Source organism: Marmota marmota, unplaced genomic scaffold, assembly GCF_001458135.2.
Source record: "Marmota marmota marmota unplaced genomic scaffold, marMar, whole genome shotgun sequence".
Taxonomy (NCBI): domain Eukaryota; kingdom Metazoa; phylum Chordata; class Mammalia; order Rodentia; family Sciuridae; genus Marmota; species Marmota marmota.
In genome coordinates this window covers 49,008,766-49,026,879 of record NW_025999977.1, presented here as the reverse complement: position 1 = coordinate 49,026,879, position 18,114 = coordinate 49,008,766, and the positions used below count along the sequence as shown (strand labels likewise).

General features: G+C 42.5%; 1 protein-coding gene across 2 annotated transcripts in view; it reads right to left on the bottom strand.

Moving 5' to 3' along the window:
- Positions 1-347: 347 nt before the first annotated feature.
- The window catches only part of Cyria (CYFIP related Rac1 interactor A), a 57,272-nt gene continuing 39,505 nt past the window's right edge, over positions 348-18,114 (bottom strand). Inside the window, exons 3-11 of one of the 2 annotated variants that reach the window (XM_015479956.2) lie at positions 15,951-16,072; positions 14,458-14,563; positions 12,338-12,474; positions 11,812-11,889; positions 11,519-11,635; positions 11,339-11,418; positions 9,824-9,950; positions 5,787-5,857; positions 348-3,733 (exon numbers count right to left, since the gene is read on the bottom strand). In XM_015479956.2, coding sequence (XP_015335442.1) covers positions 3,670-3,733; positions 5,787-5,857; positions 9,824-9,950; positions 11,339-11,418; positions 11,519-11,635; positions 11,812-11,889; positions 12,338-12,474; positions 14,458-14,563; positions 15,951-16,072 — 902 coding nt within the window. In that variant the 3' untranslated portion in view covers positions 348-3,669. Of the gene's footprint in view, positions 3,734-5,786; positions 5,858-5,882; positions 7,032-9,823; positions 9,951-11,338; positions 11,419-11,518; positions 11,636-11,811; positions 11,890-12,337; positions 12,475-14,457; positions 14,564-15,950; positions 16,073-18,114 lie in introns of those variants that run through there. The other variant, XM_048804786.1, reaches the window with a different exon arrangement.

The window sequence follows — 18,114 nt, the reverse complement described above, 5'->3', positions numbered from 1 at the left end:
TATTTTTTTTTTTTGCTGATGTTCCCAAATCCATAAAGTGCCAGTGCACTCAAAAGAAAGAGAAAAGGGCTTCTTGGCATTCTGGACAAGGAGGTCTCATGCAACTCTAGATAGTAATCTTGTCTTTTTTATAATGAAGGGTCCTTGCTGAAATGAATAAGGGATAGATGACACCATGAGTAGCACAATTTTGGAACTGAATTTTGCACTTGAAGACACTGAGGTGTAGGGAGATAAAGGGCAGCTGGTGTGATTTCCTCAGAGCAGGTTTAGCAAAGATCTAAGTCATCATAAACTTATCACACACTTAACCTCAAATGTCATATAACATAAAGGTGTATTTTTTAAAATATATGTATGTACCAAACTTTAATTTTCACTTCACACTCAAAACTTCTGTACAAAAAGAGGCAAAGCAGGCAAAAAAAAAATTACAATGACTTCAGCAAACAACATATAACAACTTTAAAACAGCTTTGGGTATGCAACAGCCTTTACAGATGTGCTGGGAAAACTGGGGTCTAAAGTTTTATGCTCTTGAAATAAAATTCCTGTAGCTATCTAGCATACAAGAATGAATGAGAAGTCTCTGAACTCTATTGCACAACTGAATCCCAAGATTTGTGGTCCTTATTTTTCTTTTGAGAAAGAATGAGATTCTTTTTCCTTAAATGTGATGATGTATCAAAATTCTAGGTCTATCCTTAATGTCTTGATATAATGGTGATGACTAAGAGCAAATATTGATGGAGCATGATATTAACTAATAATTAAAAGATAATATCCATGATCTTCTTTCTGGGTAATATTCCAGACCCAATGGGTCAGTACTATTCAAAACATCTATTTCTACCTTTTTTTTTAAACATTAATTCCTCGTGGCACATAAAAGTTTTCTTAGAAAAGAGTTAAAATGCCAGAACAGGAATGTATATGAGAAACATAATTTTTATGTTGTTGTTTGCCCCAAAATAAATATCTGAGTCATGGAAAACACTGTTTATTTGAAAACTATGAGACATCAAATATGAAAGATAGTTAACATTGACATTGACACTGTCACTAGCATTTTCCCCTAACCCACCCACAAGTCTTGGACGTGTGTGCATGCAGCACAAACAAACTGATTGTTCAAGGGCTCCTGAGGCCTGGAGGACAGTCTGTTAAGACAATTTGTCTCCCACAGCAGCTCTGGGGTGGACCTCGAGGCCCATCTCCAGGTAGTGATCACAGACATTTAGCCTGTCCTCCTGATGATCAGAGGCAACAATTCAGACCCTGGACTTCCCAGAATCCGTGTGCTGAGTCTCAACTGTGAGACAAGGTGGCCCAGCTAAACTGAAGCAGGCCAGCAGCCCATACATATGTTTGGTCCCATTTGATAGAAAGTCTAATTAAAAATTATAAATGTGCTCAACTATTTATATATATATATATAATATTTGACAGATAATCCCTAACATTTTTTTTTTTCATTTAGCTGGCTGAGAGGCAGCTGTGGTGTGGACACATGGCTTGGGTTCAAGTCCCTGGGTCTGTGCCTCAAGAGCCCCATGGTGACGGGCAAGTCCTTTCTTCTCTTCAAACTTTAATCTGCTCATAGTGATGATAAGCACTGCGAACTCTGAACTCCAGGGCTCGGCAGTGTCTGTCCACACAAAGCCCTGGCTGCCATGCAGGACGTCACTTAGGCTGAATATTTAAGGACTTTGCTCATTCTGCATTACCACATTCTCTGGCTTCCTCCGGGGTTTTAGAATTCCTAGGTTCTGAAAAGCTCTTGAAGTCCATCTAGTATTTTTCTGTTTTGATGAGAGAAGCTCCATCCAAGCAGCCATGCTTATTGAACAACTCTAAGGAAAAGGGCCTTGTCTCCGTCCGTTGACTGACATTGACCCATAGACCAGGGACTATTTCCTGCCACTTGACTGCATTTCTTTGTTAAGACAAAACAAAACAGGCATTTGTCCCCTCTTCTTGGACAACATAAATGTATGTATGTACCAAATATACAAGGGAAAGTCAGCTGGGCACTAAAGTCCAGAAAGCAAACGTATCTCATTCCTTGGAATGTTGCAAATGATGCCAAACCCTGATGTACCCGGGCCCAACATCCAGGATTATCATTCACTTCCTGTTTAGGCAACTCTTCTTCTGGCGGAAATAGGCCGGACTGAGTACTTCTCTACAATGGTCCAGTCCCATCCCATAGAATAAACTCACAGGCCATATGGTGAAAAGGAAGACTGTGGACTCAGGAGGGAAGCATCCTGGTATCCAGCCCCACCTGGAGCCATCCTGGATGACCACATACACTGGCTCTCATTTTCCCACTGGAGGTCAGGATAGGCTTCCAAGATTTCGTTCTAACTTAGCTCTGCTCTGCAGAAGAATGACTATAGGCCTCGTAACGTTGGCAGTCAGTGGGGCAATGCTGACTGGCATCTACTCAGGAAGAAGGACGGCAGAGCCAGCCATTTTATCAGCTTCTAGACTAACAGGATTCTTGGAGATTGTCTGTTTTAATTGCCCACTTTAGAGATGAGGAAGCTGAGATGTAGAGAGCTAAGAAAACTTCCCAATATCATACTACGTTTCATTAGTAAGCCAAGGACTAAATCCAGGTACTTAGACCAGAGTTTTCCCACTGCAACAATCTGGCAATGTGAGCAAGAAGGAGTTGTCTCTTAAAAACCAGGTAACCAGAAATGTGGATTTTCTTCCTCTAAATTCCCCCAGTTTTTTGATAACTAAAAACACATCCTAGACTTCTGTTCCCACATGAATGGTCCACGTGGGTAGAAGACAGGGAAACCTAACAGGAGGAACTGTGTCCCCAGACCTGGAGACAACAGAGATCAGCTAATTTACCTATGACTTCAAAGTCAGAGCTTATGTTTCTGTCCCTGTATGCAGAGGGTCTATGCAGACTGGTGCCACCTCTCATGAATATTCTAAAGACAACCACCTTTCTCAGTCCAGCTGTAAGAACGCATCTCTCTACCCCCATGCTCCTTCACTATCCAATTAAAATACAGGTGATTTTCCTCTTGCAAAAGTAAAAGGGTATGTTAGAGGGACACGAACCCAGACAGAAAGTGAATATCCTGATTAATAAAACAGGTGCAAATGGAAGAGTTGCACGTGTAGTTTGCAGGCTGAGGAGAGGGGGCGTGCTGAATTCAGAACACTTGGGTTTGATTCTCCACATGCATTTTTTTCTTTTCCTGGATTTCTCTCTTCCTCTGTCAGGATAACAGTTGTATTTCTTGTAGCTGAGCTGACAAAGGAAATCAAATGCTTTGTGTTTCTATAAGCTCTACTTCCCAGAGAGATAACACATCTAGAATTATAACACAACCACAAACTATTAGGAATTTCTGATTGTTACAGGTGTCATTAAAGGACTCCAGTAGCAAAGATCAAAAATCTCCAAATTGGCCTTTGGAGAAGGGGGTTTTGTTGCAGACATCAAAGGTAAGGCTCTCAAGTCAATTTATGCTCTGCTGGGTTGAGTCAGTCAGGATACAAATTAAGGTCCATATATTTCAGTGACAGGAAGGAAACGGTTATGTAAATACACAAGTATTAACATCAATCTGTATTAAATTATGTAAACATATACATCTTCTGAGGTCAGCACATAGATCCTCTTCTTTGAGCAGTGCTCTACTGAAGCATTGCTCGAATCTGTTTGGAAGTTGACTCATCATTCAAGTGCTTTGTAGTGAACCTGAGTGGGGACAGAAAGGTGGAGGTCAGTGTGTAATAAGGAGTCCAAGAAAGTTTCCCTAATGACATCCCCGTCCTTACCTTGGGAAGCTCACTGAGATAAATCAAACACAGGGGCTCACCTCTTTAGACAGAGAGCACACTTCCTGGCATCCTCAGGGAGTTTTAATATCTATCTGATCTTTCCTTCCAAAGGGATTTTGTATGACAGTTATTAAACTAAGTAGATCTTCTGCATAATCAAGTAATTACAAAAGGAAATGCAATCCACCTCATTTTTCAAGGGCATAAATTTTTGACCACTGAGTTATCCCCATTTTCTTTTTTCAATTAATTTTATTGGTGCATTATTATTATGCAAAAGAGTGGAATTCATTGTGACATATTTTTACATATCCCTGTTGTCACAAATTTCAACATATGGATTTCCCCAAACTGAAAATGTTGATGGTTGTCCTCATTCCCACCACCAGGGGGCACACACGCAGATGAACAAACCCTGGGGGCTGGGGAGGGGGGTTTCAATGTACAGTTTCCCCATAACTTTATGTAGAAATTGTCTGTGCAAAGGAAGTTAAAAAAATTAACAAGATAAAGTCTCAACCATGTCCTAGGCATCCCATAGAAGTTTCTATTTAGTCACAATAACTTTGCAGATGAGATAATGGCCTTAATATGATGAGAAAACAGATCTCAAAGCTAATGATTTTGATTTGTGAACAGTTTGCTACTTTTAAGTTCAACTTGGGTCTGGCTGCCCTGGCAGCCTGTGCTCCTTTCATCTCATCATGTGTCTGCAGGAGACCCCATTCCAACACTCAGATGGGACTCCCAACCTAGCACAGCACCCTGCTCTTGAGAAAGTTCTCCTTGATTGAATGAAACTAAAAAGTTCAGGAAATTCAGAAGTTAAAGTCTTCTTACTGTGTACAGAAAGCCAGCCTGGTGTGAAGTGGGCACCAACGGAGAAAACCTTGGCTAACTCGTGGAATTGGAAGGGCTCTCTATCAATACATGTACTTTGAAGAATGATGGGTTCTGACTGAGCAGCTCAGAAAAACAGCACCAACATCAGTGTCATTTTAAGTGTGTCTCAGTTTGCTCATTTATTAAATGAGGATAATAGGTCAGCCTTGTGTCTTCGAGTTGGGATGATTAAATGGCACAATGTGATTGGGGCATAAAACATGAGCACTGTACACAGATGAAAGAGCCCTGATCCCTTCCACTTCTGCTTCTGAACACTTGCTGTATGTACATAAGTGGAACTAGGGAAATTAAAGAAAAGGCAGCAGGGAGCATAAGCCTTCCTGATGGCAATCCGGGACTGGATGATTTGCACGGTGGCAGGAGTCAATGAACTCCTGTAGAGGTGCCACCGCTAAAAAATGAGACTCCCCTCCCTGAAGGGTCCTAAACAGACGTGTCCTTGGGACGAGAAGAGGTGTTGGGGCATTACTTGTTAGCAGTGAGAAGCTGGAATGAGCTACAGCTGGGCAAATACTTAGCGGTGTTCTCAGTTCTGCAGCTGCACATTGTCAACCACCTGGGGAGCTTTAGAACAAGCAAGCAAACAAACACAAATAAACAAAAGAGATGCCTGAGCCTCTGGCCCAGAGATCTGACTCATGCAGTCTGGCTCAGACATAACCCACAGCAGCCTTGTCTGCAGCCAGGTGAGGGAACCGCTGGAGAGGAGGGAAGGGGGACCCAGAGACTCTCCCTCTGAGGAGCCCCACTAACCATAAGGTGGCCAGCCAAGAGTCAGGACCATGACCTGTGGGGTCACCCAGACCTGGGTTTAGAGCCTAGCTCGTTCACACGCTGTGTGAGGTTTGCAAGTAATTTGACTCCTTTAAATCTCGTTTTCCCCTCCAAAAAGGGAATGATAAAATGGTGTTGCCCAAGAGGTTGTTGTTGGGAAGATTAAATGTGTTAAAATATGCAAGGAGGTAAGCTCAGTGCTCCAGCCCTTTGTTCCCGGCAGCGTCCACATTTGAAACAGATCTGGAGGGGTGGCTGCCCCATGTCAGTCCTCCCCAGGGCTGGCTCACCTGAGGGCGTTCAGCAGCCCCTCCACACTGTCTGGGGCCTGTTCCTTCAACACCTTTATGCAGCCTTTCATCTAGGAGAAAGCACAGTGCATTGTTAATATCCTAGTAACTCTGTCCATCCATCATCATCTCACAGAAATCAAACAAAAATGATCAACAGGCTTCCCAACCCCTAGTGCTGGTGAGTTGCTCCTGGGCTTCTAGAGAGTTCTGCAGGATTGTAGCCATTATTAACTTTTACACTATACTGCAGTTGTACATTTTACTTACTTTGGGGGACAAATACTCAAGACTTTGATTTTTCTTTTTGTCTTATATTCATAGCCAAGTGCAAGGATACAAGGGCCTCTACTCAGTCCTCAGTGGAGATTTACTAATTGATTTTATAAACCTGATTTAATGTCTCCAGAATGCTTTTCTCCCCAGTTGTTTAACTGGCAAAACCTTAACATTTTTTGGGGGGGAGGGGAGATGTCAACTGAAATTCTCCAACCCCAAGAAGCTTCTTCTGACCTTATTGTCCTTACCAGGTAGTGAGAACCACGGCCCATGCATTCCCAATCACAGAACCTTGGAGGATTTAGTGACCAAGTTAAATTGTCTCCTTCACTAAACAGGGAGCTTCTGGAGCTGCAAGTCTGTCACATTTGAGAAGACGGTTAAGGCTGATTGTTAAGATTATCAACCGATGAAGGTGGACACTTGGATTTCCGCCATTCTTGATTGTTTAGTATTTGCATGAACTTGGGCAAGTTTCTTCAGTTTTTGTGCCCTGGGAATAAGTTATTTATAATTTGGGCAGTGCATGAAAACTAAATTTATATAGGTCATATTAAATTATGCATACCCTGTAGCTTTTTCTTTATTTGGCAAAGAAAGAATCTATCTGCAAAAACAATCACTCATTTTAAACTCCTAAGTTTGTGCCCTACGTGTACCAGATTTGGTTATTATCCAAGTTCTGTTTTTTTAACAAAAGGTCACTTGTAAACTTTTTCGGTAGGCATAATCCTGGCATGTTAAACGTTTTATCATAAAGGACTGATGGGCCATATAAATTGATGGAGGCAGTCAGGACACAGGGTTGGAGTCATTTGGGGGTCACTTACAGGTTCATCAAGAAAAAAATGTCATGGTTAATTAGAGATGTGTGCCAGGGTTACCGGACTGGCTGTAATCATGCCAGTTATGTGCCACTCCAATCCTGGAGACAAGACATTTGGTCTCTCTGTTAAAGCTCAGGGTCTATGGGAAGACAGAGAGATAGCCCATCGTCACGGTGTGAGGCGTGTTCTTGTAAAACCCCCCAGTGACAAAACAGATGTAGAAAGCGGTGGATACTCTTGAGAAATTTCTAGGTCTGTTTCAGGATGATGACAGCTGAGGGTGTAAAGAACAAGATGCTGTTGGAGACACAGAGCAAGATGCAGGGTGGGTTCGCAGTACATTAGGAACCCGGGGACTTTTACTTGTGGAAAAGATCATTAGCAGGAATGTGGTTAATATGGAAAAGGACCAGAAAGAAGCAGGAACGAGAGCCTCTGAGAGTGTGCAGTTGGGCATAGCAGCAGGCCTGGAGAGCAGACGGAGATGGACAGGAGGACCAACCTGACTGACCACATCTGAGGGTGAAGACCAGGGAAGAAGACAGTTCCAGGGATGACAGTTCTAGGCTAATGGCTACACTGGGCGGGAGAATGAGGAAGCACGCGGCAGGAACTCAAAACGGGAACAGGCTTGTTAGGCAATGAGAATCTTTGGTTTTGGCCTGGCCACATTTCAGATGTCCCTAGGAAGTAGGGTCTGGAATTATGGGTGAAACCTGGGCTAGGGATGGGGTTAGGAGTGATTTCTTATGGGTTTGCATCACAAGATCCTAAGGAAATCATCTGAAAACACCATTTCACCCCAACCACCTTTCCTAGCACCTGATTAACATTTATTCTCTAACTGGTTCATCCCCTTGGGGTCTTGGTGATTTTGTTCTGATGATTCCCCTCCCTGGAGGACCTTTCCTCCCCCTTGTCCATTGGGAAAATTCTGCATCTCCTTCAAGGACCACCTCAAATGTTACCCTCTTTTTTGCCCCCACACAGAATGGGTTTCTCCCCCACCTGGGCTTCTGAAACTCTCTGCACATCTATTCTGCAAACAGGAGCATGCTCTTTATGCATACACACACAGGACCTCTTCCAGGGCCTCAGACTTGATGCCGATACACTAGGACTTATAAATCCAGTCCCTATAACTGCTGAGTTAGAAACAGATTGGTGCCTAGAATAAGGACCTTTTATGTCGTCAAAGAAAATGACCCACTCAAGTATGTGCTGTGTTCAGTAAACCTGAAACTTTCTTAGAGGCACATACAAAATTCATTCTGAACGAGGCTTTCTTAACCTGCATGAACAGATAGACTTTACCAAGACTAACTGTAAAGATCGACATTACACACTGTTTACAACCTCCACAGAAGGACTCAGTAAGACATGTAAAGCCAAGCCTTTCAAAGGTTAGGGATACAAGGCATAATTGTAGCCAGCATATTTGTAACTGTTGACTCTCTGACAAGTTAACAAATGGCTATGGAAGAATGTCTTATAAGTACCAGGTAATAAACTCAGTCCATAGACAAATGATATTTATAGAGTTATTCAGAGAGTTATTTATATTCAATATGTAGTATGTGAATATTAAGGCTTTACAAAGAACATATTTATTGGTATGAAAAATGCCCATAATATACTGTTATGCAGATTGAATATGGTTTAAAATTGCATATCCAAGTCCCAATTTGCTAAGTTTACACACACACAAAGAAGGGACATATGTATGCTAACATATTAACAATGGTCTTCTGTCTATGGTATAATTATTACAGATACATTAAATTTTCTATATTTTGGTTTCCAATATTTTAAATTTCTTATAATAAATATTTATTTTCTTATCAAATAGTTATGATTATAATAAGTGTCATGAAAGTTTTATAAAGAACCATGCCTAGGGACCCAGAACTGTGAGTGAGTAATCCAAGTTATATATTTTGTTGACGATTTTCCTTGTATTCTTCAGACTTGTGGCCCCTCTGGGCTGCAAGCTTTCTCTCGACAGTGCCAGTGCAGTAAACAGGCAATTTTGTGTAGATGGGTGAATACCAGGCAGGCACCACCCACATCACAGTACCTTATGACCAACAGGATATACTCTGCACTTAAACATCTGCACACCCATTTAAATCAATGATCATTCATTCATTCAGTAAAAACCTGAGGAACATCTATTTGAGTGGCAGGTGCTATGTGCCAGATACAGTGCAAGACAATGAAGCAGATTTTAGGTATATAGATCATGAGCCCCGTCCTTGCTCCAAAATGTGGAGTTTGTGGGAGGGTCAGAAAATACAAACTGGTGAGTGCTCTGAGGACCACTGGAGAAGGCAGACTCTATCCACACAGGGCATAAGAAATGTGTCCCTGGATAAGGGGAGAGTTAAAGAGTACCTGAATGGAATCTGCCAAGCAAAGAGGAAAAGGAGGGTCCTCTTGGCAAGGAAAATGGATGATGCATATTGAAATCACTAGAAACAGCAGGTAATTTGGGAGGGGCCGCAGGTAGGGAATGAGTGACGGGAGAGGAAACTAGGCCATTTGGCATTTAACCATGAGGTCTTGAAATCCAGCATCTCCCAATTCTTTTCACATTAGTGCATCTGCGATAGAAAAAAAATTGTACTGGTGGGTACATGGGGTCAGTGAAGGGGCAGCATGCAGATAAGGGACAGGTCACCTGTGTCCTTAGTGTGCTTTTAGCCAAGGGACTGGTCAACATCTCAGCATCCTTGCTCTACTTTTGAGATTGTCCTAAACACATGAGCATGAGCAAGAGTGGCCTCTTGCTCTGAGGGGAACTGCCCCAAAGGCTTGTAACTTGGAGAGGCCGCTCTCCGTGGGGGATGGAGGCCAGAAGGAGAGAAGGGGAGTCTGTTTGGCCACACTCATGGGCTCTTATTGGAAAAGAACATTGCCAGCTATTCTTACATCAATCTTGGATGTCTTGCAGAAGGCTCCCACGGGGTGCACGTGGTCATAGAGGATGATGACCCCCACCATCACCCTCATGCAGAACATCAGTGTTTCTTCGCTCGTAAACCTACTCCTGTACTCCCTGCAAGAGAGAAGACGTGGCAATGGTGTCACTTCCTCAGCGGAGGAACTTCACAACTGGCTACTCTACTGATGCTCTATGGAGAACAACCCCAGGCCTGCAACAAGCAGTTAGCATGCTCTCAAAAGAGACTCCAGTGATAATTCTTGAATATATCCAGCTGGCAATTCAGTACAAAAATAAGGGAAACTGGAGAACAGTAAATTCTCTGCTCTTCTGCCTTTCAGCAGCCAGCTCATCAGTTATGCTGCTCCCTCATCCATTCATCTTGAATATTTTAAGGCAGGTCCCTTTGGCTGTTCAAGGTTATAGAGAATCATAGCTTCATCACAGGGCAAAAGGGTCAAGCTCATTTCTACAGAGCAGATCTTGTGTCCCCTGTCAGAGTAACTTCCTTTGTTAAGACACAGGCTGCAGATTGAACAGGACTGGCAAAGATATCTCAAAGAAATTATGTGCTCCTTATTGATCTGAGAGTATTTGTGGAGTCTGAATTTTGTTCACTTACTTTGATAGGGTCCCTGGTGAGTGAAATGATTCAGGCCAGTTCTAGAGACTTCCTTAACATCTATTTCATTATGAATTGGTCCCACTATGAGAATGATTACTACTTCTGTCTTGAAATAAATCTCAACTTTGGTATACGTGAAATATATGAAATTAATGCTCTCTTACATTTGAAAAGACATCAAATTTGATAAAGGAGGCTTGACACCTTTGGCCTCCCCAACACTCTGCACAGTACATGATATTTGGTCTTCATTAGGTGAGGAAACCAAGGAAGGCCCAGGGAGGTCAGGTCACTCAATCATAGGCACAGCATGGGGTACAGACATAAGTGTGCTCCAGAATTTTAAGTACAGATTTCCCCACTCCTTTGTTTCTTCATCCTCAATAACCTCAACCATTTTTAAGCCTAGATCCTAGTAATTAGCTCAGATACAAAGAAATTGAGGAGATAGAGGGAGAGTAAAAGAGAGAGACAGAGACAGAGACAGGGAGAGGGTGAGATCTATTACCGCTGTTACGACAACCTTACTTCTATTCTTGCTTCTCATATCTCTGCAGAGTTTAGGACTGCTATCCATCTAGCCCTCCACTAATTTGGTGCTTACATATCTTTTACAGCATCTCTGAGTGGTGGTTCTGCCTTCTAAGAAGGAATGCCACCTTGGGGAAGTCAATCAAGCAATTTGGGCCTCAGTTGCTTCATCTGCAAAATGTACATGATTACATGTACCACCGAGTTCTCTATGAAATTGAAGCAGATAATATACCCATAAATTGTAACATGCTGACTCAAGTGGCATGTGTCCTCATCAGCATCATCTCAACAGGCCCCAGCTCTGCAAACGGTCAACCATGAAGTGACCTCTGAGTTCACTTACGGAGTTTCCAGCATGACTTTACAAACACTTGTCATAGTGCTGAGGCAGTCTGTGGTGTTCTCTATTGGCAGGGTTTTGTTCTAAAGAAAGACACAAATGTATGTCAGCCCTGTTAGCAGCTTTATGCACAATTAAGAAAGAAAGAAAAAAAAAAACCACCTGTGGTTGAACTTCACTTACTTCGGAGACAAAGTGCATTGTGGCATTGCTAAGGGTTTTCAGCATTGGAGTAGCTTCTGCATAGAAGAGGGACATTCGATTGGCCATCTCATTATTAACTTCATTCTCAATGTCTAGCTGATGAAAATAAGAAGAGAAGATGCAATTATAAAGATAAAGTCAAAATCCTCCAACACTCTCTTCTGGAAGTGGAATGACAGGCAAGGACTCTCTTCTCTCCGTGCCCTCCCTGATGAGGAAAGCCAAAGATGCTCAGATCAGGTGGCAAAGGCCAGGGAGGCCCAAGGACTCACATGCATGTTGTTGATGCGGTTGCGACTTATTGTCCTTCTGTAGTAGCTAAAGTCATTCTGAATGGCTGGGTTTCTCATCTGAAATTCAGAAGAGAGGAAAGATGGTCATCCCTTGGCATCAGGCAGGGATGAGTGTCAGGAGCCCAGACACTGGGTTTCGTAAATGTGCCAGGAATTCTCTTTGTTATTCAAGAGTCAGAACTTCTGGTTAAAACAAGGACCAGGAACTTCATTATTCTAAAATACACCCTGTTTGTACTGTGGGCTAGATTTCAGGGAAAGTATATTTGTTCTCAATAAGGAACAGACACTTGAAAAGGTTTTCTCTTATTTCATTTGGCAGATTTTGAATTTCCATATATAAATCATCATCTTAAATTACTTTTACCACATGGAATGCAAATACTTGCCACAGCACATGTCTCTGGGGAAGGAGCTGTGTTTCACTCCCCACCCCACCCCCGCCAGCAGAAGTGGCAGGTACTCAGTGTGAGCCTGTGTCCCTATCACACACACTTGGCCTAACCTTCAGCTCATCAAATCGAAGGGTAAAATGTAAAATTTCTGCAAACTCCTTTGCCAGGGCCTGTTCCCGTTCCAGGTGCTGGGTTGGTGTGTAGGGCGGACAAGTCAGGGATTCCAATAAACTCTGAAGAGCTTTTTCTGAAAGTCAAAGGGATAAATATAAATATTTTTTGGTGGCCCAAAGATATACCTCAAAAAAGCACAATTGTCATCCCCAGCTGACAGTCTCAGAGACAGCCTGGGTGGGTGCTTCCTCTCCATGTCTTCCCCCTGTCAGTGTGAGATGAGATGCATGTGATGACACAGAGGGACCTTCCGTGGCTCAGCAGGCCACCTGTGCTCAGAATGCCCACGGCCACACAGGTTGTAAGTGTCTCTCTAAGCTCAGCTCACATATTTAATACTTCCATTTCCTGATGCTGTTAGAAGACCACAGATATGTGTTTTCAGGTCATGCTCATGAGAACCATTTGTGACATGGGGTGCAATGTGACAGCAGCTTTGAACACATGGGTTAGATTTACCTGCTCTACAGAGAAAGAATTCTGTGCATATTCTAGCTTATTCACAAGAATCTTATTCACACATACACACATACAACATATGTACATATATGTGTATATAGGCATATACATTCATATGTAAAACTATATATATATATCAGCATAAAGACATTTAAACAATCAATCCTCTATAGCAGGATTTGAAAACTATGGTCTAAATGCTGAATCTAGTTCATTGCTTGTTTTTGTAAAAAAAACCCTTTAATTACAAGATAGATATGGTCATAACTTCCTGAGTTGACTAAGGCTACTTTGTGTTATAAATTCAGAGTTTAAGCTGGGCATGGTGGCACACACTTGTAATCCTAGCGACATGGGAGCCTAAGGCAGGAGGATCACAAGTTCAAAGTCAGCCTGAGCAACTTAGTGAGACCGTAAGCAACTTAGCAAGACACTGTCTTGAAAAAAAAAAAAAGGGCTGGGGATGTGGTTCAGTGGTGTTAAGTGCCCCTTGGATAAATCACTGGTACCAAAAAAAAAAAAAAAAAAAGGCAGAGTTTAAGTAGTTGCAAAAACACAAGACTCAAATGTTTACTATTTGGCATTTTACAGAAGAATTTCACAGTGCTGTCTCTACATAGTCCTTACATGTCTTTTACAGCCTCTTTACAGGGATGCCTCTAGCCTTTCCTAAATATTCCCCCACCATGGAAACACACTGTTTGGGGAAGCAGCCAGTTATGCCATGGCCGGTCTAACTGATGGACCTTTTTCCTTCTCTTGAGCTGAAACTGGGCTCCTTTGGATTCAGTTCATTGGATCTAAATATATGCGTTAAGAAAACAGAAAAAAAATTTGAGAGTCTATGGAAGTCTCCTTCCCTGGGTCTCAGCTTCTAGTCCTCTGAACACCATGGCCATTATTTCCCCAGAATATTTCAATTTCTAACTTCTGCTTGAAATGTGGCATTCATTTTATGGCAAAAGTAAAGTAGAACATACTTACTGCCTTTTTCATTCTAGAAATACTATATTAACTAATGAAATCTCATACAGCTTTACTGTAGGAACCATGATGACATCATATTGTTGGTCATCCTGAGCCTTCTATCAATCAGACTTGGTCTTACTCTTGTTCTACAGAGCCAGGTACTCATTCAGGGGTGTGTGTGTGTGTGTGTGTGTGTGTGTGTTTTGTTTGCTTTTAATGCTAAAGGACAGGACTACATGTTTGCTTCCTTGTATTTTACTTTATTAAACTTTTAACATGAGTCTAGGCAAATAAGTTCTTTTTGGGTTAGCAGAGAACCTGTATCTTCCAACTTCACCGCAATTCAAAGATGAGATTATCCAACAGGAAACTATGAAAAGTTGGACATAGATGATCACAGACAATGCAAAGTCCACTTTAATGTGCCAGTAGAGAAAGACACACTCTCTAGGTGCGAATGTTTAGGGGAAGAAACTCTGGGGTACGTTAAAAGACATGACCAGAGTTGTAGTTCATGAATGACTTTCATAAGACCTAGTAGGTGGTTGAATATGAAAAGCTATTCCTGCTAAGTTTTCAAGTGGCAAAATAGAACTTCACATGTGGGACATGAAAAAGAAACACTCACCTAGGCGTATAGAAAACTCATAAAATCTCTTTAGCCTCACAACCAGAGGACACACTGCGTTCCAAGCTTTTTCTTGAAGCTGAATGTCGTTGGGGTTTTGAATTGCCTACCAAAAGACATAGTAGAAAAGTTTGTTTAAAAAAAAAAGAAGTAATAAGCACCACATCAAAATGCTATAATATGGAAAAATGTTTTAATCTAAAAAATGCAATCCCTGCTGTACTTTGTGAATGTGTACTCCTAAGTTGACAATGACTCAATGGACTGTCCCCCAAGACACTCATTTTGAAAGAAAATTTTAGCACTTGAACATAAAACAAATGGTTCTACAGGTAGATCTTGCTTCATTCTTTTTTGTTGTTATTTTGAATTAAAATTTAAAAAGTATACCTGAATTGGATCAGCCCTCTCCACTATCACTGATTCTTCTAAAGTAGAGTTAGTATTTACTATAAAGTACAAATTCTTGGGTATTTTCTTTTCTCTATAATATGCATTCTCTTCCTGCCAGACTGTAACATTACCTAGATCACCTAAATTAAATGGTGACCCCTAAGTAGAAAAACCCTATCTTAATAGCCTGTTGCTTTCTGAGCAAGGCTATCTTGTCTGAGTTTCAGCAGCTTGAGGATTATGAGGACGATGGAGTTCTTTTCAGAGGAATGGTGGCAGTGGTAGTAATATATGTGTGTGTGTGCACATGCGTGGGTGTGCATACGTGTGTGTGCACACATGTTGATGTTTCCACAAAACTAACGTGGTGGTGCACACCTGTGTCCCAGCTACTCTAGAGACTGGGGTGGGAGGACCACTTGAGCCCAGGAGTCTGTGGCCAGCCTGGGCAACACAGTGAGACCCCAGGTCAAACAAACAAAGCAAAGGCCCAAATCTCTAATGCTTTCAAGTAAAAGGAGCGGGGAGCTCCTTGTCTTGGAGACATTATGAAGTCCGAATACCCACGCTGGTTATTTTCTTTTTTACTTTGTTGTTTTGTTTCTCATTAAAAAAAAAACAAAAACACAACAGCAACTCCGAAGACGACAGACCTACGGTCCACTTCCACATGGCGTTTTGTGGCTGCTGTGTGTGACACTGATGAAACCTGCCAAAATCATCCCTGAAAGTACATGTAGTCTCAGACACCTCCTAACATGCAATTCAAGTGTTCTTCATAGACTTTATGTGTACGTTTCCCTTACATGGAGTCATTCGCTGATGTTACTGCCCAAGTGTGAGTCCTGCCATAGCAACTGTAGGTTTGGGTAGAGAATGGCTAAAATCGCACATGGTCCCCAGCACTGTGCGCCACTGTGAATGGACTGGAATCCAAGGGGCCATTCATACATTAGGACACATTATGCTCCTTGTTCCTCTGGTACTCTAGGAAATATTAGGGTTATTACTTAACCTGTGCATGTGCACATGTGTGTGTGCTGCATGTGGTTCCCCTCCCCTCCCCGGGTGTCATCCGTTCTACATTATCGTTGGCATACGTCTCGGATCTCCGGCCCTGCGCCTTTGTAAGCCTGCAGGTCTGCGAGGATGCTCTCGGAATCCTGGAGGACAGCGCTGATCTGGTTCCATATTTCCCTCTCTCCTTCTGTGGGCTGGGCATCTACACAGCAAGGAAAGCAAGAGACACAGAGGGCTGGTGGTTACAAACAGCTGTGAAAGAGTGTTGGAGGTCAGTGTACCCACCGGGCACTTATGCCTCATTCCTGCAGGTCTGATGGTTACTCCTACCACAGAAAGTGCTAGAATGGACAAGTAGCACCATGTTGGCCCAGACGGAGTTCACAACATCACCATCTTTCTGCACCAGTGAAACCTAGCTGAATCCAGTGGGTCCCCATTTGTCTATTTATCTGTATAGAATACATTTTTTGCACACCTGTTATAGGTACTGAGTGGTAGAAGCAGTGACATTGTCTTTTAGGGCTAACCTTTCTTATTGTCTTTTTATTATTTTTTGCATTAAAACTATTTTTTTTTAAATTGTGGCAAGATGATATACGATTTACCACTTGATCATGTCCAATGTACAGCTCAGTGGTATTTGTAACATTACACAGTCTTCACCACCACCCAATGCCATGACTCTTTCATCTTGTCAAACTGAAATGCTACCTTGGGTCTGCTTTTAACAGGAGAAGCTATAGGTTATTTTTTATATGATTAAAAATCTATGAATCTGAGCAGAGAAAGAAAAATCAATCTCCTTCCTACTTTCATAGAAACAAATTAACAAATTGGGTGATTAACCCTTCAGGGTCATGTCCACAGCACATCATTCCAGGACAGACTGACATGGAGAAAGCACTGAGACTTCCCATTGAATGTGAACAAGAATTTTGGCAAAGGCATGCAGGGAGTTAATTTTAAAGACACCTGCTCTCTTTCCAGGTGTGGTGGCACTGTGCCTGTATTCCAGCAGCTTGGTAGACTGAGGCAGAAGAATAGTGAGTTCAAAGTCAGCCTTAGCAGCTTAGCAAGGCCCCAAGTAACTCAGTGAGACCCTGTCTCTAAACAAAATGCAAAAAAAGGGTTGGGGATGTGGCTCAGTGGTTAAGTACCCTTGGACTCAGTCCCCAATAGCCCCCCCCACCCCCCTCAAAAAGACACCTGCTCTCTTTATCTTTGTCTTGATTGTGACTGTTACAAAAAATGTGACACCTTCAAGCTTATCTAAAGGAAGGTCATATTCTAATAGCACCAAGCACTCCCCAGCTCTTTACTGATTTCCCACTTGATTGTGTCTCCAGAACCTATAAGTTTTTCTTCCAGAAGCACTTTGTTCAGGCTGGTGGGTAGGGGCTGAAAGGCGGGCAACACTGAGTTTTATTTCTCTCACAGATGCTATAAAACAGGTTAGCTACCAGGGCTGGTGAGGAAGTTAGTCTCTCCACAGAAAGCAGAGACGGTGCTGAGGATAGGAGGCGTCACCTCATAAATTCTATTTTTCAAGTGTTCAAATCCTAAGATGCTGACTGCTCTCAGCAGATGTCACTAGTGGAAAGCTGAGGCTAGAACTGTAGGGCTGAGCCTCCTCAGATCCAACCCGTTTTCACTAATCTTTGTGGGAGTACAAAGGGCTGATCCCACAAAAGGGTGTGTTACCAGTCGCTAGTGTTCTTCTGGGGGGTAAAGGGTGGAATCCACACACCATGAGCACTGGTGTACTGACAGGGGGCTCAGAGGCCTGGTCATCAGCAGGGCTGATCTAGGGTGGCACTCCTGTCACCATCTGCCACACCCACAGGCTCCAAGCCAGACCCTTAAGGAGTAACGTCTACCTAGAGTTTTAGACTATGTTACTCACCAGATCCTGCCTAAAACCTAAGAAATTGATAAACTCTCTGGGAAATGAAAGGTGACAGTCATCAGTGTATGGTAGCTCTCTTAAAACAAAACAAAACAAAACAATAATAGGCTTTCACAGGGCGTCTAGACACTTTGCAAACCATGCTTTCTAGGAATAAGAGGATTTTAGCCAGCAAATAAGGAGGCACTAAAGTGCATGTCAGGGTTCAGAGAAGGAAGAGATGCAGGTGGCTGGAGAGAGTGGAAAGGAAAATGTCGGGGAAGGGCTAAAGCAGGGGCCACAGGAAGAAGTTCTCCATGATGAGGTCACTGTGTGGAAAGAGGGTTGTGGCTGTA